This window comes from Phascolarctos cinereus, unplaced genomic scaffold (genome assembly GCF_003287225.1).
Source record: "Phascolarctos cinereus isolate Bilbo 61053 unplaced genomic scaffold, phaCin_HiC Scaffold_1;HRSCAF=81, whole genome shotgun sequence".
Taxonomy (NCBI): Eukaryota; Metazoa; Chordata; class Mammalia; order Diprotodontia; family Phascolarctidae; genus Phascolarctos; species Phascolarctos cinereus.
In genome coordinates, this window is record NW_027555514.1 from 214,214,327 (window position 1) to 214,236,933 (window position 22,607).

The window sequence follows — 22,607 nt, forward strand, 5'->3', positions numbered from 1 at the left end:
TTTAGAATACCTTCTAGTGACAATCAAAGGGTATGTGCACATATATGTATGTGTGTGTATGTGTGTGCAATCTGGGAATAGGAGGCAGGCAGGACTCTGAGGTCCTATCCCTATTTTAGCAGCAGGCACAGTGGGAAGTCCTCTTTGGCTTCTTTCCCCAGCCTTCTGCTGACACCCAGGGCCATAGGAGCCAAAAGGAACACAAGGCATCTGTCTACAAGGACACACACACACACACACACACACACACACACACACACACACACCCCCAAGCCGATTATGAGTGAACACTCATTTCACAGACATTCACTGGCTCACAGACTCACAAAAACGCATGCAGACAGACACATTCAGAGACACCTGTGTACAACACATAACTACTCAAGCCAGGTGGGGGTGCCTGGGGATCTCAAAGAACAGACGATTACCAACCCAGGCAGTCCTGTTTCCACAGATACAGCAGCTAAGGAAGGAGGTCAGAATGCATTTTCAGAAGAAAGAGGAGAGTCCTCAGTGTGGACATGATGGGATAAGGGAAAGAGGAAAATCCTTCCTGCCACATTCCCTTTTTGTAGATGGGTAGGCTGCTCACACAGTGTCTGCTGCTCCCTTCTTGTGATCCCTGCCTCCTTGGGTGTCCACGGGCTGAGGCCCCCATCTGGGTATTGCAGGGTAGCTACCAGTTTGCTAGTCTGTATGGTTGACTGAGCAGACTGGTGAATTGGAGGCTAAACAGGTACTCTGGCCTCAGGCAGCCCAGCTTTGTGTCCATCTTCCATAGGAATCCATTAATTAAAATAAGAACTCACATTCTACAATGCTTTGACATTCTTCACAATAACCAGGTGAAGGTAAAGTATGTAACAGGAGTATTATTACCCACATTTTATAGATTATGAAATTGAGGCTTAAAGGTTAGGTCACTTACTTGGGATTACACAACTAATAAATGTCACATGTGGGACTTGAACCCAGGTCCCCTGACTCTCAATGAATGCAGAGAGGTATCCTCAGGGTTTCCATATTTACAAGGATGAGGAGGATGGTTCTTACAGTTATGCTAGGGGTAGTTCAGAAGAACAGCTGGGGTTGGGGAGGGAGAAGAATCAGATCCCCTAGGATTGGTGCCTGGCAAGGTGCCAAGCTATCTTTGTACCATGCATAATGGCAGTGGAAAGAGGGTTGGATCTGGAATCAGGTGACAAGAGTTTGAATCCTGACTCTGCTCTATACTTACTGCCTATGTGACCTTGGGCAAGTAAGTTCACTTCTTGCTTGTCTGTAAGATAAAGTAGGTTGGACTAGAAGATCTCTAGGGTTCCTTTCAACTCTAAATCTATGCTCCTATGATCTGCTCTAATCAGGTCTGAGTTGAGGGGAGGGGGGCCATGGGTGTGGAACCACTCCCTCCACTGTTCTTTCTCGCCAGGGATCTGGGTCTGGGAACTCCCCTACCCTTGCTCCCTGAAAAAGCATGGGCTCCTTTAGGGCAGGTGGTGCTTTGTAATCGGTAACCAGAACTGGCACCTTCATCAAGAGCATTAGCAGAAGCAACGTTGCCTGGCAACAGCAGTAGGAACACAAGATCCAGTTAATCTGGGCTGCCCCTGTCGACCACGAGAGTTTTTGGAGAAAGAACCCTGCCAGAGGGCATAGGGAGAGAGAAGATGGTCCCCTCACACCAGGACAGCCTGATCTCACAGATAAGACCTACGTAAGACAGGGCCACAGACTTACACGCTCTTCCCCAAACCCCTGCCCGTTTTACACAAGTTGTTGTGAATATCAAGTGAGATATTTGCAAATCACTCAGCACAGTGATTGGCATATAGCAGTCAATTAACAAATGCTGGATTCCTCCTGTTCCCTTCCCCCTCTCTTATTCCCTTTCAGTCCCAAGGTTAGGTGACCTCTCTTCACTCTAATCAGGTGCTTTGCTTGGTTGGCTCAACCTTTCACAAAGGTAGAGAGAACCAAGGGGAAAGAAAGACCTAGTCCGAATTCTAGCCCAGCTGCTTTGTTCTAGCTTCTCTCTGACACTGAAGTTGTTCCTTCTACCTTCTCCCTGACTCCTTCTGTTCACTCTACCTTTCCTCCCCCATCCTCTCTTCTGACCTTCAGTCTGGAATATCCATCTGCCTTTTAGACATCTCCAACTGGATGTCCCACCAACATTTAAATTCAATATGTCGGAAACTGAATTCATTATCTTTCCCCTCCCCCCCATCTCTCTTCTTTGCCTAACTTCCTTATTACTGTGGAGACTCCCAGACTCAAAACCTAAGTGTCATCCTAGACTCCTCACTCACTCTCATTCTCTATATTCAATCAGTGATCGGGTCCTGATGTATCTACCTTTTCTTCTCTGACACAGCCACCATCCTGGTACACGCTCTCCTCACCTCATTCCTGGATGATTGCAATAGACTGCTCATTGATCTCACTACCACAAGCATCTTCCCACTTCTCTCCTCAGTTATCAAGTCGCAAGTATAACCATATCACCCACTGCCCTTTTCAATCAACTCTAGTGACTCCCTATTTCTTCCAGGATCAATTACAAAATTCTCCGTTTGACTTTCAAAGCCCTTGCTAACCTGGCTCCTTCCTACCTTTCCAGTCTTCTTACACCTTACTTGCCTTCATACGCTCTTTGATACAGTGACACTGGCCTCTTAGCTAGCTGTTCCTGGCACATCTCGTGACTCCTATCCTCACTGTCTGCCCCACACCTCGAATTCTCACCCTGCTGATCCCTGCCTCCTTAGCTTCCTTGGTTTCCTCCAAGTATCAGCTAAAATGTCCCATGTCCTGCAGAAGCCTTTCCCAGAGCTCTTCTCAATAGTCGTGCCTTTCCTCTGAAAATTTTCCCCCACCCCATTCATCCTGCATGTAACTTAACCGTTGTTCATATTTTTTCCCCTCTATTAGACTGAGCTCCTTGGACTGACTTTTACCTTTATTTGTATCCCAAGTGCTTAGCACAGTGCCTGGCACATAGTAGGTGCTTAATAAATACTTGCTGACTGACTGACATTCATTATTACTCGAGTTTCCCCATGTGATTTTTTTTCTATCTATTCCCTCTTTTATCTCCCTCTTCTAAGTCCAGACTTCCAGGGGTAGTGGTTTATAACAGATCCAGAGAGCAACAAAGAGAGAGGGGAGAAAATAGGAGCTCTCTTTACCCTTAGATACAGCTCCCCTTCTCCTGGCTCTAGCCAAGCCAATTCCTCGTAATTTTCTTATAAAAAGTATAAATAACCAAAGTGTTGGGGAGACGGTTCTCAGAGCCTATATAACACTCCCTCACTCAGCTTCCCATCTCCCCAACCCTTTGGTTATTTTATTTACATACAATGTGATTAATTAAAGGAAAGCAGTAGAGCAAGTTTTCATTTCATTACTAGCAAGTTATTAGTTGGGAGAACAAACGTTTTAGCTAATGACTTCTAAGGAAATGTAAAATGAAATTCTTTAAAGTTTGTATAGGACTAGCTTAACAGGGTGGGCCATGAGTCTTGAGTGATGTAATGGATTCCTCCTTCTGGGTTATACAATGAACTCCTGATTCTCATGTGATGATGGCTTCCTGGCTGACTTAATGTGGTATAGAGCTGGTATCAGACAACTTCCAGACTTTGCCCCTTCCAGCAGCAGAGGACTAGAAAACATGGAGTGAGAGTGTGTGTCTGGCAGCCTAATATTATCAAGCAGTTTTTGCAAAAAGTTGCCCAGTGGTCCAGATTCATGGCACAGTAGAAAAATTTGGGGAAGTTGGGATCTAGCCCCAGCTTGGTGGCTAAATAGCTGTGTCATTTTGAGAAAAGGATATTGGGTATCTTGATTTCCTCCTCTAATCCCTAGGAACAATGATATTTCATCTGCCTATAATCACCATGCTGTTTATGAGAATCTTGAAAACTACTCATGAGTGAGCTTGAGCTTGACCCTCCAGCAGAATTCTAGAAGAGTCAGAGATGTTCATGAACACTTGAAAAGGGAAGTAGTAATCACTAGGACACAGCAAGGATTCACTATGAACAAGTTCAATCAGTTGAGTTTTTCCATTTTGGGGCAGGATTACTAGACTGGTCACTAAAATCCTATGCTAATCCCTTATTTTTTGTGAAGGTGATTCTGGGTTCTTAAAGACCACTAGAAAAGTATATGTTCTAGAAGGTTCTACCAAGCTAGAAAGGCTTTGAGTAAGGCTCAGAGGTTCTTGGACCAGTCTAACCAAATTTCAAGAGGTTCATTGCCTGACTTACTGCAGCAGGATGGATTTTTCAGCCCTGACAGCTCTCAAGGACCGTCTGCTAAGGTAAAGAGGAACTTCAATGCACTAAGACAGGAAGAGTACCCCTAGTGATGTCCATACAACTTTTGCTACTCAAGGTTCTTATTTTTTATAATCAATAAACTAGGAAAACAAATTATCCTTTTTTGCATCCACCAGCTTCTGCTGCCATTCCAGCACTCTGCTCTGTTATCTTGGGCTGGTCAAAGACCTGAGATTACAGAGACAGGGGAGCAGACCTTAGAAGAGAATAGGGGTATTTTACTCGTCTGCAGCATAGTTTGGGCTGGGAAACAGTGATTTACATTATGGTGTTAGCTGGGCAGCTAGTCACAGCGGTACTGTCCTTCTGAGCTGTACTCAGACCCTTTACGGAGAGGGAGGGATGAAATTCACTTCTTTTGCCAGTCAAAGCTGTGACTGTCAGCTTTGAGCTTATGATCTGCAAGAAGAACTGAAAGTTAAGAAATGGCAGACAATGGGTGTTGCTGGGCTGAGAAGATACAGTTTATGGACTATGTGTACTATTATAAGACAGGGGAATGGAACCCAGAGACAACTCCCTTCTTGCCTAGAAGTGCTATATATATTCCTAAGGCACAAAGTTAACCTACAGAACGTAAACATACTGATGGCCGAGGTACCCTTGCTTCCAACCCAGGTACAGATAAATAATGATCCTGATGACCAGGCCACACTAATTACTGACTCAGGTACAGGAGGAACTAAAGAATTGGATTCCTCAGGCCAGGCACTAGACTAACTTATGATGTTATAGATAAGCCTGCAGAAATAGTTACACACATATCCAATCAAGGATGGAAGGAAGGAAGGAAGGGAGACAGCAAAGAAGAAAAGATACATGAGCAGCGACTATGTGCTAAGTACTGTGCTAAGCATTTGGCAAAAACTACCTCTTTCTATCCTCACAACAACCCTGGGAGATAGGTGCTATTATTATTCCTATTTAACAGATGAAGAAACCGAGTGAATTGCCCAGGGTCACACAGCTAATAAATGCCTAAGATGGGGTTTGAACTCAGGCCTACCAGACTCCAAGCCCAGGGTTCTATCTACCTAATTGTTTCTCAGATATATTTCTAGCTGCCAAATAGATATCATTCTAGCCAGAGAGGACGTGCTGTGGGTATACTTGAGTTCAAATATAGCCTCAGACACTTACTCACTGTCTGACCCTGGGCAAGTCACTTAGCTTCTGTTTTCCTCAGTTTCTTCAATTGTAAAATGAAGATAATAATAATGCCTGTGTCATAAAATCATTATAGGGATCAAATGGGATAATATTTGTAAAGTGCTTAGCACAGGGCTTGGTATATAGCAGGTAATAGATACTTGCTTCTTCCTTCCTTCCTCCCTTCCCTCCTTCTTTCTATCCTTTCTTCCTACCCCTATTCCAGTGCCTCTCTCAGAAAATGGATGAAAGAGCACCTAACCTTATGGGCTTCCAGAGATACAGCCACCTAGCTACAAGCTTAGACATTCCACATGTATCTGCACATCTTTCCTTGAAACACCTTTCAAGCTATAAGAATCCTAAAGAGGATGAGCTCACTTTTACCTGGAGGGTTCTAGAATGGCTTCATGAAACCTGAGGTGAGCATTAGACAGAGGGAAGGATTTTAAGTGGGGGGGGAAGGGGGTCAGGGCCTATAGATTGGATAGTAGTTGTCCAATATAACTTTGTGCAGAGTTCGTTAGGGGGAGTATCAGGAGATGAGACTGGAAAAGTAGTTTGGACACAAATTGTAAAGGACCTTGAATACCAGAATCAGTGTTTATACTTCTAGGCAATAGTGACCCACTGAAGATTTTTTGGTGAAGGAGTGATATGTACAAAGCTGTACATTTGGAGGAGATGTGTAATCTTGGGCAAAAAGATTGAAGAGATCAAGGATTTTTTACCTTTCTATTTCCTCATTCAGAAATCTGCCTCTTGTAGGTTATTCAATCAACATCTGAAGGACATTGCTGATTATGAGATTGGATTAACTTTCTCCTCAATCTTGTTCAGACCCCACCCCAAGTGGGGAAGCCCAGTGTGTTCTTCTCAGGTTTGGGGCGAGGAAGATAAATCTTTTGTCTAGATTGCCCAAGGCTGGGGGTGGTCTGGGAGTAAGAGTGATATAATCAATCACCCGGGTATCGCAACTGCTCGTTAGAATAGCCTACCTCTCATTATAATATTCATTCTCCTCATTAAGTGTTAACCAATCAGAGTTGATTGCCACCTGTCAGGAGCACCCACTCTTCCAAGGGCATATAAGTATCAAGAAGCCACCGTGGTCCATCTTTGGTCCATGAGAGATGGCCAAAATGACCAATCTTATTAATTATTTGCTTGCTATAGTTAATAAAATAATTAATTACCCAGAAATTAGGTCTCTTGAACTTTTTATATGTCACCAAGAGATGAGAGCCTGAACAAGTGATTTCATGGGGAGGAAGATATGGGTAGATGGGAGAATTTGTGGTACTTAAACCAACAGGACTTGGCAATTGACAAATGGGGATACCAAAGCCAGAAACTGAGAGTTAGGATAGATCTTGGAAAGAAGATGATGAATTCAGTCTTGGGCATGTTTAGTTTGGTTTTCCACTGAGATATGCTCTGGGGGGCAGGGGGGAGTTGAGATACAGATGTGAGTGTCAAGAGAGAATGAAAAAAAACCTTATTAAGTGCTTATTATTTGCCACATCACTATGCTAAGCACTGGAGATGTAATAAATAATGGAAATAAATGGAAAAATTAAGACCCAGCTCTTAAGGAATTCACGTTCTTTGGAGGGAGACACATAAAAGATAGTCAATGGCATAACAGATGGGAAGGCCTGGAAATCCTAAGGGTGCCGCAGTAGAGAGGATGAGGAGTTCCAGAGGTCCTTAGGTTATGTAAGTAGATCATATGGCAGTGCCTGAGGTCTACATAGTAGAAAGTTGGGGAAAATGGTAAGGGGTAGAGGACCTTAAGATGCAGAGGTAGAGCAGATGTCAAGGCCTGGCGGTCCTCCATCTCATCAGAAGGAAGGGTATTGTTGATTTCTCCTCTCATCCAAGCCCTGTGAAAAGGGGAATGGCCCAAGTAAAGGGGGCAGGCAAGGTGGGAGGGTGCCCCAGGTGGTGACAGATCTTCTTCAGAAAGGTGATCATTGGAGTCACCACAGAAGTGAGCAAAGAGAGAAAAGAGGGAAAGCCGAGGACAGAACCTTGAGTATTACCCATTTTTAAGAGACAAGAGGAGCAGATGGACTTAGCAAATGAGAGAGAAGTTGGAAGAATGTCACGAGAGTATAGTCATTGAAGTTAAGTGACAAAAAGCAAGTCGAGAAGAAAGGTATGGTTTGTAATGTCAAATGCTGTTGTTGTTTGTCCTTCATTCTCGAAGAGGACCAATGACGTCAGGAAGGTGATGCCTTGACTTGCGAGTGAATTGGATTTAAGTGAGGGAGGGCTGTGCAAAGCCACCAGCCTCCCTCTCTCCTCCCGAGCCATCTGGGTCCAGTGGTAGGATATAGATCAGGATGACTGGAGATGGCCCTGGAGGCAGTGGGAGACCTTGGCCTTTTTAAGCTAAGAATATCAAATGCTACAGAGGTGGAGGATGAGGACAGGGGGAAAAAGGCCATTGGATTAAATGATCATTGGAGAGAGCTATTTCTGTGGAGTGGCTTGGAAGGTTGAGGAGTGAGTGGTGGATAAGGAAATGGAAACTGAACTTTCTACAAGTAGAAGGAAGGAGAGGAATGGGATGACAGCTTGAATAATTGTGCTGGACGATCTTGGCTCCAGAGGAGTAATGAGGAAACATGTCCCTCTTTTTGGTTGAGAGATGGGGGATCACAGGTGTAGAATGTTCTATACAACATCAGTCTATGTCAGTTGATTTTTTGTAAACTGGTTTTCAGTGCCTCAGCAGAGCCAAAGGAAGGTATCGTATTATTTATTTTTAGAATAGATGAGATGTTAGCATGTTTATAGGCTGAGAGGAAGGAGCTACCAGAAAGAAAGAGACTTTATTTAAATTTGAGAGATTTTTAAAAAGTTATTGGTGTATTTTGTCTTTATAAACGTATTTTTTGTCATTCCTGGATAAATTGCCTCCCTTGCCCAATCCCCTCCTCTAATACATACTCTAATAATATAACAAAGGAAAAACAGTTCAGCAAAACCAAAATCAGTCTGATGATGTATGCCACATTCAGTCATGTCCAACTGCTTGTGATCCCATGGACAAGTCCGCAGGCTTTTCTTGGTAAAGACACTGGGGTTGTTTGCTATTTTCTTCTCCAGTGTGAGGAACAGCTGAGGAACTGAGGCAAACAGGATGCCTATTGTCCAGGGTCACTCAGCTAGTAAGGGTCTGAGACTGGATTTGAACTCAGGCCTTCCAAGCCCAGGGCTCTATCCACTGCACCACCTAGCAGTCCCTTAGTCCTCTTTCTCAACTAAAAAGAGGGAGGTGCTTCCACATCTCTCCTCTGGGGCCAAAGTTGTTCAAGTACAGTTATTCAGCATTTCAATTCCTCAGGGCATTATTCCTGCCCCCCCCCCATTACAGTAATCATTGTGTGTATTATATACATCAGTTCACAAAAGACTTAACAGGGATAGCTAGATGGCACAGTGGATAGACTACCAGCCCTGAAGTCAGGAGAACTTGAGTTCAAATCCAGCCTCAGATACTTGACACTAGCTGTGTGACCCTGGGCAAGTCACTTAACCCCAATTGCCTAGCCAAAACAAACAAACAAACAAACGGGTTTCTCTGAATCTGTTATTTGTTAGTTCTTATAATACAATAGTATTCTGTTATGTTCATATACCATCAGTGAGCTGCAATAGATAAGCACTTTGTTTCTAATTCGGTAGTACAAAAAAATGGTGCTGCTATAAATATTTTTATATGTATGGGTCTTTTCCCTCTATCTTTGACATCTTTGGAGGTTATACCTAGTAGTGGTATTACTGCCTCAGAAGACGCATAGAGTTTAGTGACTTTTGAGATACAGTTCCCTGTTGTTTTTCCGAATGGCTGAAACAATTTATTGTTCTACCAGCAATGTGATGAGTGTGCCTGTCCTCCATCAGCTTCTCCAACATCTGCATTTGTTATCTTTGCCAGTCTGATAGCTATGAGGGGGAGCCTCAGAGTTGTTTTCATTTGAATTTATCTTATTAATAGTAACTTATAAAAAACTGCCTGTTCATATGCCTTGGAGAATGCCCATTGTCCTTTCATATATATAAGTGTAATGACTACCATGTCATGGAACATGCATGAGGATAGCCCTATCTGGTGGGCCACTTGTACTCTGGCCCATGGCCAAAAGACAGGCATGACCAGTTCCTATGGGTTACACCTTTAAAAATAGATCCTAGGAAATGCCCTCTTGTGCCGGATAATTGTCAGGCTCAAATTAGATCATGGATGTGAAGCACTTTCCAAACCTTAAAATGCTATATAAATATCAGTCACCATCATCATTACTACCATTATCATTATGGCAGCTAGGCAGGATAGTGGACAGAGTGCTGGACCTGGAATCAAGAAGATCTGAGTTCACATCCAGCCTCAGACACATACTAGCTGCATGACCCTGGACAGGTTACTTAACCTCTGCCTCATTTTCCTAATCTATAAAATGAGCGTAGTAATGGCACCTACCTCCCCAGGTTGTTATGAGGATCAAATGAGATAATAATTGTAAGGCACAGTGCCTGGCACATAGTAAGTACTATATAAATATATAAATAAATATTAGCTGCTGTTATTATTATAAGCACTTCCTTTTTTTTTTTAATTTTTAGGCAATTGGGGTTAACTGACTTCCCCAGGGTCACACAGCTAGTAAGTGTCAAGTGGTTGGTCTGAGGCTGGATTTGAACTCAGGTCCTCCTGACTTCAGGACCAGTGCTCTATATATACACTGCGCTACCTAGCTGCCCCTATTATAAGCGCTTCCAAGCCTTAAAGTGCTATATAAATGCCAGTAGTTATCGTCATTATCATTATCAGTATGGCAGCTAGGTGGCGCAGTGGATACAGTGTTGGACGTAGAGTCAGGGGGACCTGAGTTCAAATTGTCCTCAGACAATTACTAGCTGTATGACCCTGAGCAAGTCACTTAAATCCCTGTTTGCCTCAGTTTCCTCATCTGTAAAATAGAGATAATAATAGCACCTAGCTCCCAGGGTTGTTGTGAGGATCAAACGAGATAATATTTGTAAAATACAGTGTTTGGTACATAGTATATGCTATATAAATGTTGCCTATTTTTATTACTATTATTGTTAACCTACTATCATCAGGCTTCCTGGTGACTTCATTTCCTGAGCCTTCTACTGGACTCCAGTACAGGAGTGTGTTTATGTTTAACAACTAGGTTCTGGGGTAGGGGTGGGGGGTATTTGTACATTAATGCCTTTAAGTTTAATCTAAATTATTAACATTTTCTTAAGTGTAGACCACCAACAGAGCAGTGAAACCAGCTCTGATTTGTAGTGATTGCTGAATTCTAAAATGTAAATGCCCCTCCTGAAAAAGTAACAGTCTCTCACAAGCTGGTTAGAGATGATTCTAGCACACCCGGCTCTTGTGGGTCTGCAGTGTGTGGAGAGAGGAGGGAAAGAGGGAAGCTGGTTCTGGAATAGGCCACCAAGATGCAGAAGATAGAGCGACAATAATGAAAACTGGAGGGGCAGCTAGGTGGCACAGTGGACAGAGCACCGGCCCTGGAGTCAGGAGGACCTGAGTTCAAATCCGGCCTCAGACACATAACACTTACTAGCTGTGTTGACTCTGGGCAAGTCACTTAACCCCAATTGCCCTCAGCAAAATAATAATAATAATAATAATAATAATAATGAAAACTGGACCATGATAGACTGAGGAAGATTTGAAAGGCTGAAGTCTGACAAAAATGCTCAGAGTTGGTTCCAGGACAAAGAGCTAGTGTCCCTAGGAGGAGGATTGGGTTTTGGGAGGACGGAAGGGTCAAGGTGGTATAATTCACACTCTGTACCTCCATTTCCTCCTCTTGTCAGCAATCTCTAGGCCTGGTACAGTTATAGTCCTAAGAAGGGGAAAGCCCATTCCCTCTGTACCTCTCCATGGCAGGGTCTGGAAGTGAGCTTTCTGTTACCCAAAGTAGACTAGTTCCTAATCTCTATCACATTGGGTTCAGGACAGAGTCCCTAACTGAGAGTATAGAACAGGATTTTTGTTTCTTCCTTCCTTGGTTTTCCCTGAAGCACTTAGGACAGGCTTTGTCTTAGTGGTCTCTCAGTCAGAATTATTGGGGGGGGGGTAGGCAAAGATGGCACAGGCATTTATTAAGAACCTACTATGTGCCAGGCCCTGTGCTAAGCACTTTACAAATTATTATCTCATTTGATCCTCACAACAATCCTGGCAGGTAGGTGCTATTATCATCCCTATTTTATAGTTGACGAAACTGAAGCAAACAGAGTATCTTTCTCAGGGTCACACAACTAGTAAATGTCAGAGACAGGATTTGAACTCAAGTCTTCCTGACCCCACGTGCAACATGGAGGGTGCCCTATCTGCTGAGCCACCTAGCTGCCTCATTCTTTCCATGCCCATATTAGCCCAGAGTGAATCTATAAGATAGACTTATTCCAAGAGGGACTCCGTAGACTGGACTAACCAGGAGACCCCTAGGCTTCATGCCTATTCTTTCCCACCCACTATGATCATGTATAAGTCCTTTGCCTCAGTGTTCTCATTTGTAAAATGGGAACTGTGATGGTTTCTGGCATACGTATGGGAAAGCAGATGAGGTTGAGAGGAGGCTCACTCTAGGCATGAAGTGGCAGCATGGTACTGGAGGAAGAAAATAGGATTAGGAGTCAGGAGTTATGAGTTCTTCTCCAGGTTTGGTTGTTAAATGCCTGTGCAAGCTTAGATTTCTTTTGTCTTTATTCACCAAGTGTGAAAGTTGGCTTAGATGAAGCATCCTTCTAGAGCTAACATCTGATGAATCTGTGAACATCTAAAACTCACCTCAGAGATACGCCCTCAGCGGTTTGGTTTCAGGGAGTTCCCCAACCCTCCTTTCCCCACTCCACCCCCATTTCCTCCAACTGATTTCTGCCCTTTCACCGGTCGCTTAGGGCAACCCAACACAGATGTCTTCCCTTGATACCCAAAGGATGTTACAGTAAAGGAGTCGGGGAAAAAATTGCTTTCAGGGTCACCCCTTGTGCTATGCACCCCGGAGTCTGTAATGGTGAGTGTTGGGGAGATGAACACTTAGATAGTGTGCCCCTGAGCCTCTGGACACTCCCATGAGCCAGCTAATGCTCAGGCAAGAAAAAGCCAATGCCTCTGGGAGAGACAGGCACTCTCACGCTCCTCTCTCAACTTCACCCTCCCCGGAAGTGCCCCCTTCATGGCTTCCTCTGACTCCTACTTGTCTGAAAGCCGAGTGTTCTGGGTGTCTGGGGAGCTTGCCCTCTGGGTAGGAGGAGTGAGGGCAGGGAGAAGAGCCACTGGGACACTGTCTTCTCATGTCCTGATTGGAACGTGTGAGGAGGCAGCCTGATGGGGGTTAAAATGAAGTGCTGGCTTTGAAGTCAGGCACCCTGGGTTCTGCTTCCTGCTCTGCCACTTACTGGGGGGGGGGGTGCTGTGTGTCACTGAGTGAGCCATCTGCCTCTTTGAGCCTCAGTTTCCTTCTCTGTAAAATGGGGAGAATAATACTTGCATTGTCTGCCTCGCCGGGGAGGAACAAATGAGTGTGTGTGAGAGACTCTTGTGACTGGAAAATGCTACACAAATGTAAAGTATTCAAAGAAAGGGTGGAAGGTGTGGGTGTGAAAAGAGCTTTCCCTTCTATCAGGAGCTTTCCTTACTTCAGTCCTGTCACGTGGGCAGTACAAGGGTTCTTAGCCTCCTATTACTAATGAGGAAACTGAAGCTCAGGGACGTAGGTGATTTCCCCTCAGCCACATAATAAGTGGTGGAGATGGGACGAGGTCTTCTGACTCCAAGTGCAGGAAAATAGTCTAGTAGAAATAGATAGGTAGAAAGAGATAGAGTATATATATACTTTCATATATAAATATATGTGAAAGTGAATGCATATTTTTAATATGTATAAAAATAAATACTTTATGTATATATCTTATATATGCTTTTGTATATTAATACATGAAAATGAATATATAATTTAAATATATCTTTTATACATACAAAAATGTACTTTCATATTCATATATAAAATATATGAAAGTGAATACATATTTTTCATGTATATGAAAGTGAAAACATAATTTTACGTGTATATATAACACATATACTTTCATATATAAATATATATGAAAGTGAATGTACATGTTTCATATGCATGAAAGTGAATACATAGTTTATATATCTTTGTATATAAATATATGCTTTCATTTAGAGACATGTATAGTTTCATATATAAACATATATGAAAATGAATGCATATTTTCATATATATATGAAAGTGAATACATCATTTATATATCTTTATATCTAAATATATGCTTTCATTTATAAATATATACTTTCACATATACATATATGAAAAGTGAATGCATGCCTTTTTCACATATATATATATGAAAGTGAATACATAATCATACAGATGGGTAGCCAGATAGAACATTAGAGATCTGTGCTCTCACCATGTCCCTGAAAACTTCCCTCTTGGGCCAACTGCTAAACCTTCCTAGCTTGCTGTAAAGGCTATCTTTTGTAAATTTGAGGGGTGATTTAGTTACCCTGTGATGGGAAACATTTTAAGAGTATGATATAGATTTGTTTTTCTTCTCCTTCCTTTGTGGGGAGGTAAGGGGGAAAGAGGTCTTGTTAGCTGAGTGATTGTGGAAGAATGCAAATGTAGCACCAAAAGCCCACCAGAACAAAGAAGGCTTCCAGAGTGGCTGGGAGAGATCTTTAGCTGGGCCCAGGACATCTGGGTGAGCCAGCTAGACTTGGAGTCAGGAAGACAAGGGTTTGAATCCTACTTCTGCCACTCACTAGCTGCGTCATCCTGGGTAAGTCACTTGACTGCTCTGCGCCTTTGTAAAATAGCAATAATAATAACATCTATCTCATAGGGTTGTTGTGAGGATTAAATGAGAAAACACGTAAATAAAGCTTTTTGAAAATCTTAAATTGCTTATATACAAAAATCAATGCTTAATAGCTACTGCTGCTGCTGCTGCTACTACTACTACTACTACTACTACTACTACTACTACTACTACTACTGTTGGTTAGTTGCTTTCAGTTGTATCTGCTTCTTTGTGACCCCATTTGGGATCTTCTTAATAGCACCTTTTTTTTTTTGCGAGGCTATTGGGGTTAAGTGACTTGCCCAGGGTCACACAGCTAGTAAGTGTCAAGTGTCTGGTCTGAGACCAGATTTGAATTCAGGTCCTCCTGACTCCAGGGCTGGTGCCCTATCCACTGCAGCACCTACCTGCCCCCCTCCCCCATTTGGGATTTTCTTGGCAGAGATACTGGAGTCACTTGTCATTTCCTTCTCCAGCTCATTTTACAGATGAGGAAATTGAGGCAAACGGGGTTAAGTCACTTGCCCAGGGTCACACAGCTAGGAATTGTCTGAGGCCAGATTTCAACTCAGGAAAATGAGTCTTCCTGCTTCCAGACCCAGCACTCTATCCACTGCACCACCTAGCTGCCCTACTACTACTACTAACTACTACTACTACTGCCAGATGAGCTTGGAGGTTTTCTTAGACACAAAACACCATTCTCAAAGGGGAGGTAGGGTACCACTACGTCAATTCTTCTGCCTTGGGCTCTAGCCTGGAAAGGTAATCCTGGTAGCTCCAGTTTTGGCCAGGACAGTTTTAGCATTCTAGGCTAGCTACCAAGCTGAACACCAGACCAGCTAGATTTCTATACTTCTTTTATATACACTTACAATTATCTCACCATAGAGTATTCTTTCTTTCTTTTTTTTTTTCCTACTTTTTAGGCATTTGGGGTTAAGTGACTTGCCCAGGGTCACACAGCTAGTTTGATGTGAGGCTAAATTTGAATTCAGGTCCTCCTGACTCCAGGGCTGGTGCTCTATCCACTTCGCCACCTAGCTGCCCCTAGAATATTATTTCTAAATCGATATTTGATTCTTTCTTTTCTGGAAAATAGATATTATTGCTTAACCCCTGACTGTGGTAACATAAAAAGAATGCAATGAAAGGGGTTATCTTAGATGAATGTTGATGGTGACCCATGCATTAGAATGAATAATTCTGGTTTTTAGGTGATGAGAACATTCTATACCTGTTTCTTTATCTTTCCTTTGATGGGAGAAGGGGAGGTTAAATATCAAGATGTTAAATGGTATCATAGGATTTAAATACAGAAGAAATTTTAAAGATTAGCTAATCCAGTCACTCCTCCTCAATTTACAGATGAAGAAACTGAAGCCCAAAGAGGGAAGTGGGAATTTAATTTTTTAAAAATTTATCATTTATTAATTTTTATACAAAACAATGCTAGAACCCTTCTCTTCCATCTTACCACCATATGTCTGTGAACTCATGGCAACCCTGTTTCTTCTGTCTCTGTTGTATTTGCTCTTTTAGGGTCTTAGGTGAATTGGATATTTACCTCCTTACTTTTTAGAGAAAGCTTCTAGTCTTTCACCATTGCAAATAATAATAGCTTTCTTTATTAAAATGCACATTTTTTAAAAAATCATATTACAAAGCAGTCCTTCTATGCCCATACTTTTGTAGGTTGTGTGTGTGTGTGTGTGCATGCACACATAAATGGGTTGTACTTTATAAAAGACTTCTCCACATCTATTAATATGAGTTGAAGTATTTTTATTATTAGTCATGCTGTTTTCCTAACACTGAGTTATCTTTGTATCCCTGGGATAAATCCAACTTGATCATAGTGAACAATTTTTTATTATATTTTTGTAGTATTTTTGCTAGAATTTTATTTAAATTATTTAAATGAATATTCATTAGTGACAGTTTGGAAGTGTTTCCTTTTTTTTAAAAAAAAAGCTCTATATTTTATTATAAACTTGACAAACATCTTCAAACATCAACATTTCTTTTTACACAAAGACCAGAAAAAGAGGGTTATACATGACACTGTGAATTTCTGTTATGTATAGCTTGTTTTCTAAGTGTGATGGAGGACTGGCCCATGCCAGTGTGGCATATAGAAAAGACTGGGCAGCCTGCTTCTGGGAGAGTTGTAATGAAGTGTAACAGAAATACATACCTTAAAGAGACTTTGGAGCATAGACATTCTATAAGAGAGTGAGCAGCCCAGCATCAATGCCCCAAGGAGCAAGGAGTGATCTTTGGGACCCAGGCTGGGGGTAGCTGAGACAAAGCTTTAACTAGTAATGACACTATGATTGGATATGAACTTGGTGGGATCAATTCTATGTAGACACTGACCTAAATCTGAGCTCACTTTGCCCAGAGACAAAAGTGGTATAGGTGAGAATGTACTCTGAGCTGGGGTGTGTGTGTGTGTGAGAATGTTTGTACTTTGTTACTACTGTATCTTCAAAGCAAAAATGTCTTTGTGAAAGCTAATGTTAAGTGCTTGAATGGAACTGGGATGCTAGTAGCTCACTGGTACTATCAGTAGGGGGAACGTAACTGGTGGGAACTCAAGCTGATGACATTGTAGGAAAGACACTGGTAACCCCTTGGGGTTCCCCTCATACTGTGAGGGGGATTCTGGGAGAGTGAACTAGGATAGACTCAATTCATAATTATATATTCAATATAACTTGGTAGTTCCAACCCTGCCCTGCTTATCCCCTTCTGAACTTCCTTCTGGTCTTTTCTATGTATTTTAAAATATATATATTTTATTAAGTCTCCTCTTGTTCATTTCTTTTTCTTTTTCTGTATCACTAGAAGTTTTTTCATCCTCCCCCGCCCAAAAAAAGCCCTCCCATATAACAAATAAAGATAGTAAAGCAAAAGAAATTCACACATTAAACGTGTCTCATTCTGCATTTTGAGTTTGTCACCTCTCTGTCAGAGAGCTTGTGTAATCATAAGGCCTCTGGAGTAGTAATTGGTCATTTCACTGATCACAATTATTAAGTCTCTCACAGGTTAGTCATTGTTCTCCTGATCCTCCTCACTTCACAGCTAGTGCTTTCCTTCTCAATTTTTGAGAATAATTTTAATTGGAAGGCACCCAGGAGGCCTGCGGAACCTGAAGTCCTGCTTCAGTCAACTTTCTGGTTCTATGATCCTGGTCAAATCACTTAATCACTACCTGCCTCAGTTTCCTCATCTGTAAAATGAAGATAACAGTAGTCCCTACTTCCCAGAGTTGTGAAGATAAAATAAGATATTTGTAAAGTGTTTTGCAAAGCTTAAAGTGTTATATAAATTCCAGCTATGATGATTATTCTTTAAATATTTGGTATTTTTATACCAGCTACCAATTTTATGCCAATAATTGGTATAATTGCCAATTAAAACAACACTGAGGTTTTTACCTCATACCCAGACATTTGGCAAAGATGAGAAAAGATGGAGGAAATAAATATTAGCGGGCTCTGGAAAGACAGACATACCAATATACTGTTGATCCATTCTAGAAAGCAACTTAGAATTATGATAAGAATGTAGCCAAAATGTCCATCTCTCACTACTGGGCATTTGTTAAGGACAGGAAGAAAAATGTTTTATACAAACACACACACACACACACACACACACACACACACACAAAATTCATAGCAGCCCTTTTTGTGGTAGCAAAAAATTGGAAATAGAGTAGATGCATGTTGATTGGGGAAAACCTAAATAAATTATGGTATATGAATGTAATGGAGTGTTACTGTGGCATAAGAAACAATGAATATTAAGAATTCAGAGAAATCTGGGAGTGTTTAGATGAACTGAAGCGAATTAATTAAACAGAAGCAGGAAAAGAATATGCATCGTGATTACAACAGTGCAAATGGAAAAAACAACAACAAAAAAACCCTCTGAAAATCGCGTAATTATAACAACCAAACTTACTTCCTGAGAAGAGCTGAGAAAATGTGCCTCCCTCCCTTCTTTGCACAGATGGGAGACCATGAGTGTAGAATATTGCATGTACTGCCAGACTCAGTTCATGTGCTAGGTGGGTAGGCTGAAATACTTTTTTTCTCTTTTAAAAATTGTTATTACAAATACTAGTTTTCTGGGTAGGGGATAGGGAAGAGATATATTCTGAAATAAAGATGATATGAAAATATGTATAAATAAAATATGAAAATTTATCAAAAGTAATGAAATAAAAATCAAAAGAGAAGACAAATTGGTTCTTATGAAATTTCAACAAAGAATTAAATTCTGTGAGAAGGCTAAAAAAAAAGTATTGATTGAATCAGGCAGCATCCTGTCATAGGTGCTGTGGGGGAGATCCAGAGGAAGGAGGAAATAAGGTTCCTGCCCTTTGAGATTCCAGAGAAAATCCTGATGAGCCAAGCTAGGCTTGCAGAACTGACTAGCTCAGTAAGATAATTAAGAATTCAAGTGTCATTCATTAATATAATGGGATTCTATAATGCAATTAAGACTGTAGGAGGTATACTGAGAAACCTGAAAAGATCTATTTGAAATAGCAGGGATATTGAACTTGGTGGGACCAATGTTGGGGAGAGATAGGGGCTGTACCTATGATTTAATTAGTTTAGGGAACTCCACTATAACACAAAGTTAAAAAAGAGGAGACCCTGAAGGATGTGGCATGCGTATACTCTAACTACAAGCATATGAAGAGAAAAGGGAATGAGGATGATTAGTCAAAGAGTACTGATAGGAATGAACAAAAAATTATGATACTTTATGCATTAAAATTAGTTAATTTGAATGCAAATAGTTGCTAAGCATCTCAGTTAGTTGTATTGAGGTTCTTTTTATCTTATTTTTATTGTCATGTTTTGGTTTTATGCTGCCTTTATTGTTTTTTTTTCTTTTTTTAAATTTTATTAATTTATTTTGATTTATCAACAATCACTTTCATATGCTTTTGAGTTGAAAATTTTTCTCCCCCTTCCTCCCCCCCCCTCCCCAAGACGGCACACAATCTGATATTGGCTTTACATTTACATACCCATTAAACATATTTTCACATTAGTGAAGTTGTAAGTAAAAATTAAAACCAATACGAGGAACCATCAGAAAGATGAAACAAAACTCAACAGAAGGTAAAAATCAGTGATAGCGATTCGACTTCCATAGTTCTTTCTTTGGATGTGGACAGCATTTTCCATCCTGAGGCCTCTGGAGATGTCTTAGATCCTTGTAATGCTGAGAAGGGTTCAGTTTAACAATATCAGTCACTGCATAACGTGGCTGTTATTGTGTACAAAGTCCTCTTGGTTCTGCTCACTTCACTCAGTATCAGACCATATACGTCTCTCCAGGTTTTTCCTGAATTCAGCCTGTTCATCATTTCTTATAGCACAATAGTATTCCATTACATTCATATACCACAACTTGCTCAGCCATTCCCCAATGGATGGGCATCCTCTCAATTTCCAATTCTTTGCCACCACAAAAAGAGCTGCTATGAATATTTTTGTACATGTGGGTCCTTTTCCCATTTGTTTGATCTCTTTGGGTGCTGCCTTTATTTTGGATGGCAATCTTTGACTAAAACATCTTTTAAAAGAACTAAAAAGTACCATCTGGTCTGGAACTGATAGGTCTCTTACTTGACCTTCTTCCTCATTACCTAATCCTGGTCTATTATTTCTTCTTTTGCATATGCTCTTTTCTCTGCAAGTAAATCCTAGAAAAGAACTCGTGTTTTGGAGTGTTTGGAAGTGGGGGCTAATAAGGGAAAGGGAGCAGATGCCAGGCAAGTCCATCTAATTACAAAGGGATGGCAAGAGAAAAGCAAGTAATTAATTATAGGTTTGGTGAAGTGGATTTCTGAATCTATGGGGTCCAGTGGATTTAGGAGCTAGGAAGTTTCAAGAGGTTCATTGGTCTGGAAAAGGTTTAGGAAAAAAATGAAAGGTGAAAGCCATGGGTCCATCCCTGGTTTGGGAAGGCCTTTTCTGGTGGACAAATGGAATCAACTTGGGATATCTGGTTTGAATTTCGTTCTTCTGCTTAGTAACTGTGTGACCCTTCAAAAGGCATTTAACTCATCTGGTCTTTGGTTTCTTCAACTGCAAAATAAGGGGGTTAGGTGAAGTGATATCTAAGCTGTCTTCTAGCTCTAACATTTCAGTGACTTTTCTGTAAACTCATCAGCTTTATTCGGTGCAACAAGTGTTAAGATTGATTCGAGAATCATTAAATTAGAGATGATAATTGAATCCCTGGGAGCTCATGAGATCACCAAGTAAAACAGTATAGAGCCTAGACTGGTAAACTACGACCATGGACCAAATCCAGCCTTCTACCTATTTTTGTGCAGCTCAGGACCATGGGCCATAATTTGCTAAGCCCTGGGATGGAGTGAGAAGAGAAGAGAAGGTGACTCAGCCCAGAGCCCTGGGGACTCCAATGCTTACCAGTCCTGAACCAGACTGAAGAGGAAGCAAAAAAAAGGACTGAGAAGGAGTGGTCAAATAGGTAGGAGGAGAACCAGGAGTGAGGAGTGTCATGGAAACCTGGAGAGAAGAGACATGCAAGGAGAAGAGGATGGTTAATGGTGTCAAATGCTATGGAGAGGTCAAGAAAGGATGAGGACTGAGAAAAGGCAGTGAATTTGGCAATTAAGAGACTGGTAGTAACTTTGGAGAAAGCAGTTTCAGTGGAACGATGGGGTTAGAAGCCAGACTATAGAGAATTAAGAAGAAAGTGAAAAGAAAGGAAATGGAGGCACCTAGTGTAGACAGCCTTCTTGAGTAGTTTAGCCACAAAGGGGGGGGAGGGGCGGCAGCAGGCGGAAGAGGGAGGAGGGGGAAAGAGGGGAGTGGGGGAGGGGGAGGGCATGTGTTTAGGGACCGGGTACATTAGATCCCTGAATCCAGAGATTCAACCAGGCACAGGGAGCAGATCCATGTCTATCTATTGGATAGATGTTAGATAAGGTTAGAAATCAGTAAAGGTTTAGAAAGTAGAAAAGTGAATAAGAAATTAATCAAGGAGTATTTCTAAGGGAGTATCATGCACTAGTGTGCATGGTACATTGTGCTAGGTACTGAAAACCAAGATGGGAATGGTCCCTGACTTAGAGGAACTTACATTCTAGTGGGAGAGCCAACATGTAGACACACACACACACACACACACACACACACACACACACAGGGGAGAGAGGGAGGGAGGGAGCGAGAGAGACAGAGACACAGAGACAGAGACAGAGAGAAACACTACAGGGAGCCTCAGTCTCCTTATCTGCAAAATGGGGGTAATGATACTTGACTCCCTACCTCAGGATCAAGATAAATGCAATGGAGGGTGGTGGGGAATGTCCATCTGGTCTCGGGATTTCATTGGTGTAGAAATTTCATCCACTAATGCAGATCCTCAACTTATGTATAATTATTTGGTCTTAGAAAAATTACCTGAGAGGCATAAGGTCATGCAAAACTACAAGAGCTAGTATTTATACACTTAAGGTCTGCAAAACACTTGACACACGCAGAAGAGATAGGTCTACCTCATTTCATCCTCACAACAACCCTGGGAGGTAGGTGTTATTATCTCCATTTTATATGTGAGGAAACTGAGGTAGAAAGAAGTGAAGTGGGGGCAGCTAGGTGGCGCAGTGGATAGAGCACCGGCCCTGAAGTCAGGAGGACCTGAGTTCAAATTCGGTCTCAGACCAAACACTTGACACTAATTGTGTGACCCTGGGCAAGTCACTTAACCCAATTGCCTAAAAATTAAAAAAAAAATTAAGTGGCTTGCCCGGGGTCAGAGAGCTAATAAAGTGTTTGACACAGCACTAGCTGCCTTACTATGTGTCCTTAAATCAAGGTGTTCCTAAATCCTTTACGTGCTACCACCTTTCCTAGCTGTGTGACCCTGGGTAAATCAGTTATACTGTCGTCTTCAGTTTCCACAACTGTAAAACGGAGGTATTATCACCCTACGTGGCAGTGTTGTTGTGAGGATAAAATGGGTTAATATTTGGAAAGCACTTTGCCAACCTGCTCGCTATTATTAATTAGTTAATTAATTGCATTACTCCCCGGTGCGGCTCTTAATTTCCAGGCCTTCCGAAGGTGGGAGGCGGGACGGTGGAGCCGCTACCCTCGCCCGGCCCCAAGGTCTGCCACCTGCATGGGCGCGGAGGTGGGGAGCCTAGGGTGCCGC

General features: G+C 41.8%; 1 protein-coding gene across 1 annotated transcript in view; it reads left to right on the top strand.

Annotated features, from left to right (window-relative positions):
* The window catches only part of LOC110194017 (uncharacterized), a 50,193-nt gene that overhangs the window by 17,271 nt on the left and 10,315 nt on the right, over window positions 1-22,607 (top strand). Inside the window, exon 2 of the mRNA XM_020966131.2 lies at window positions 22,506-22,586. Coding sequence (XP_020821790.1) covers window positions 22,506-22,586 — 81 coding nt within the window. The remainder of the gene's footprint in view (window positions 1-22,505; window positions 22,587-22,607) is intronic.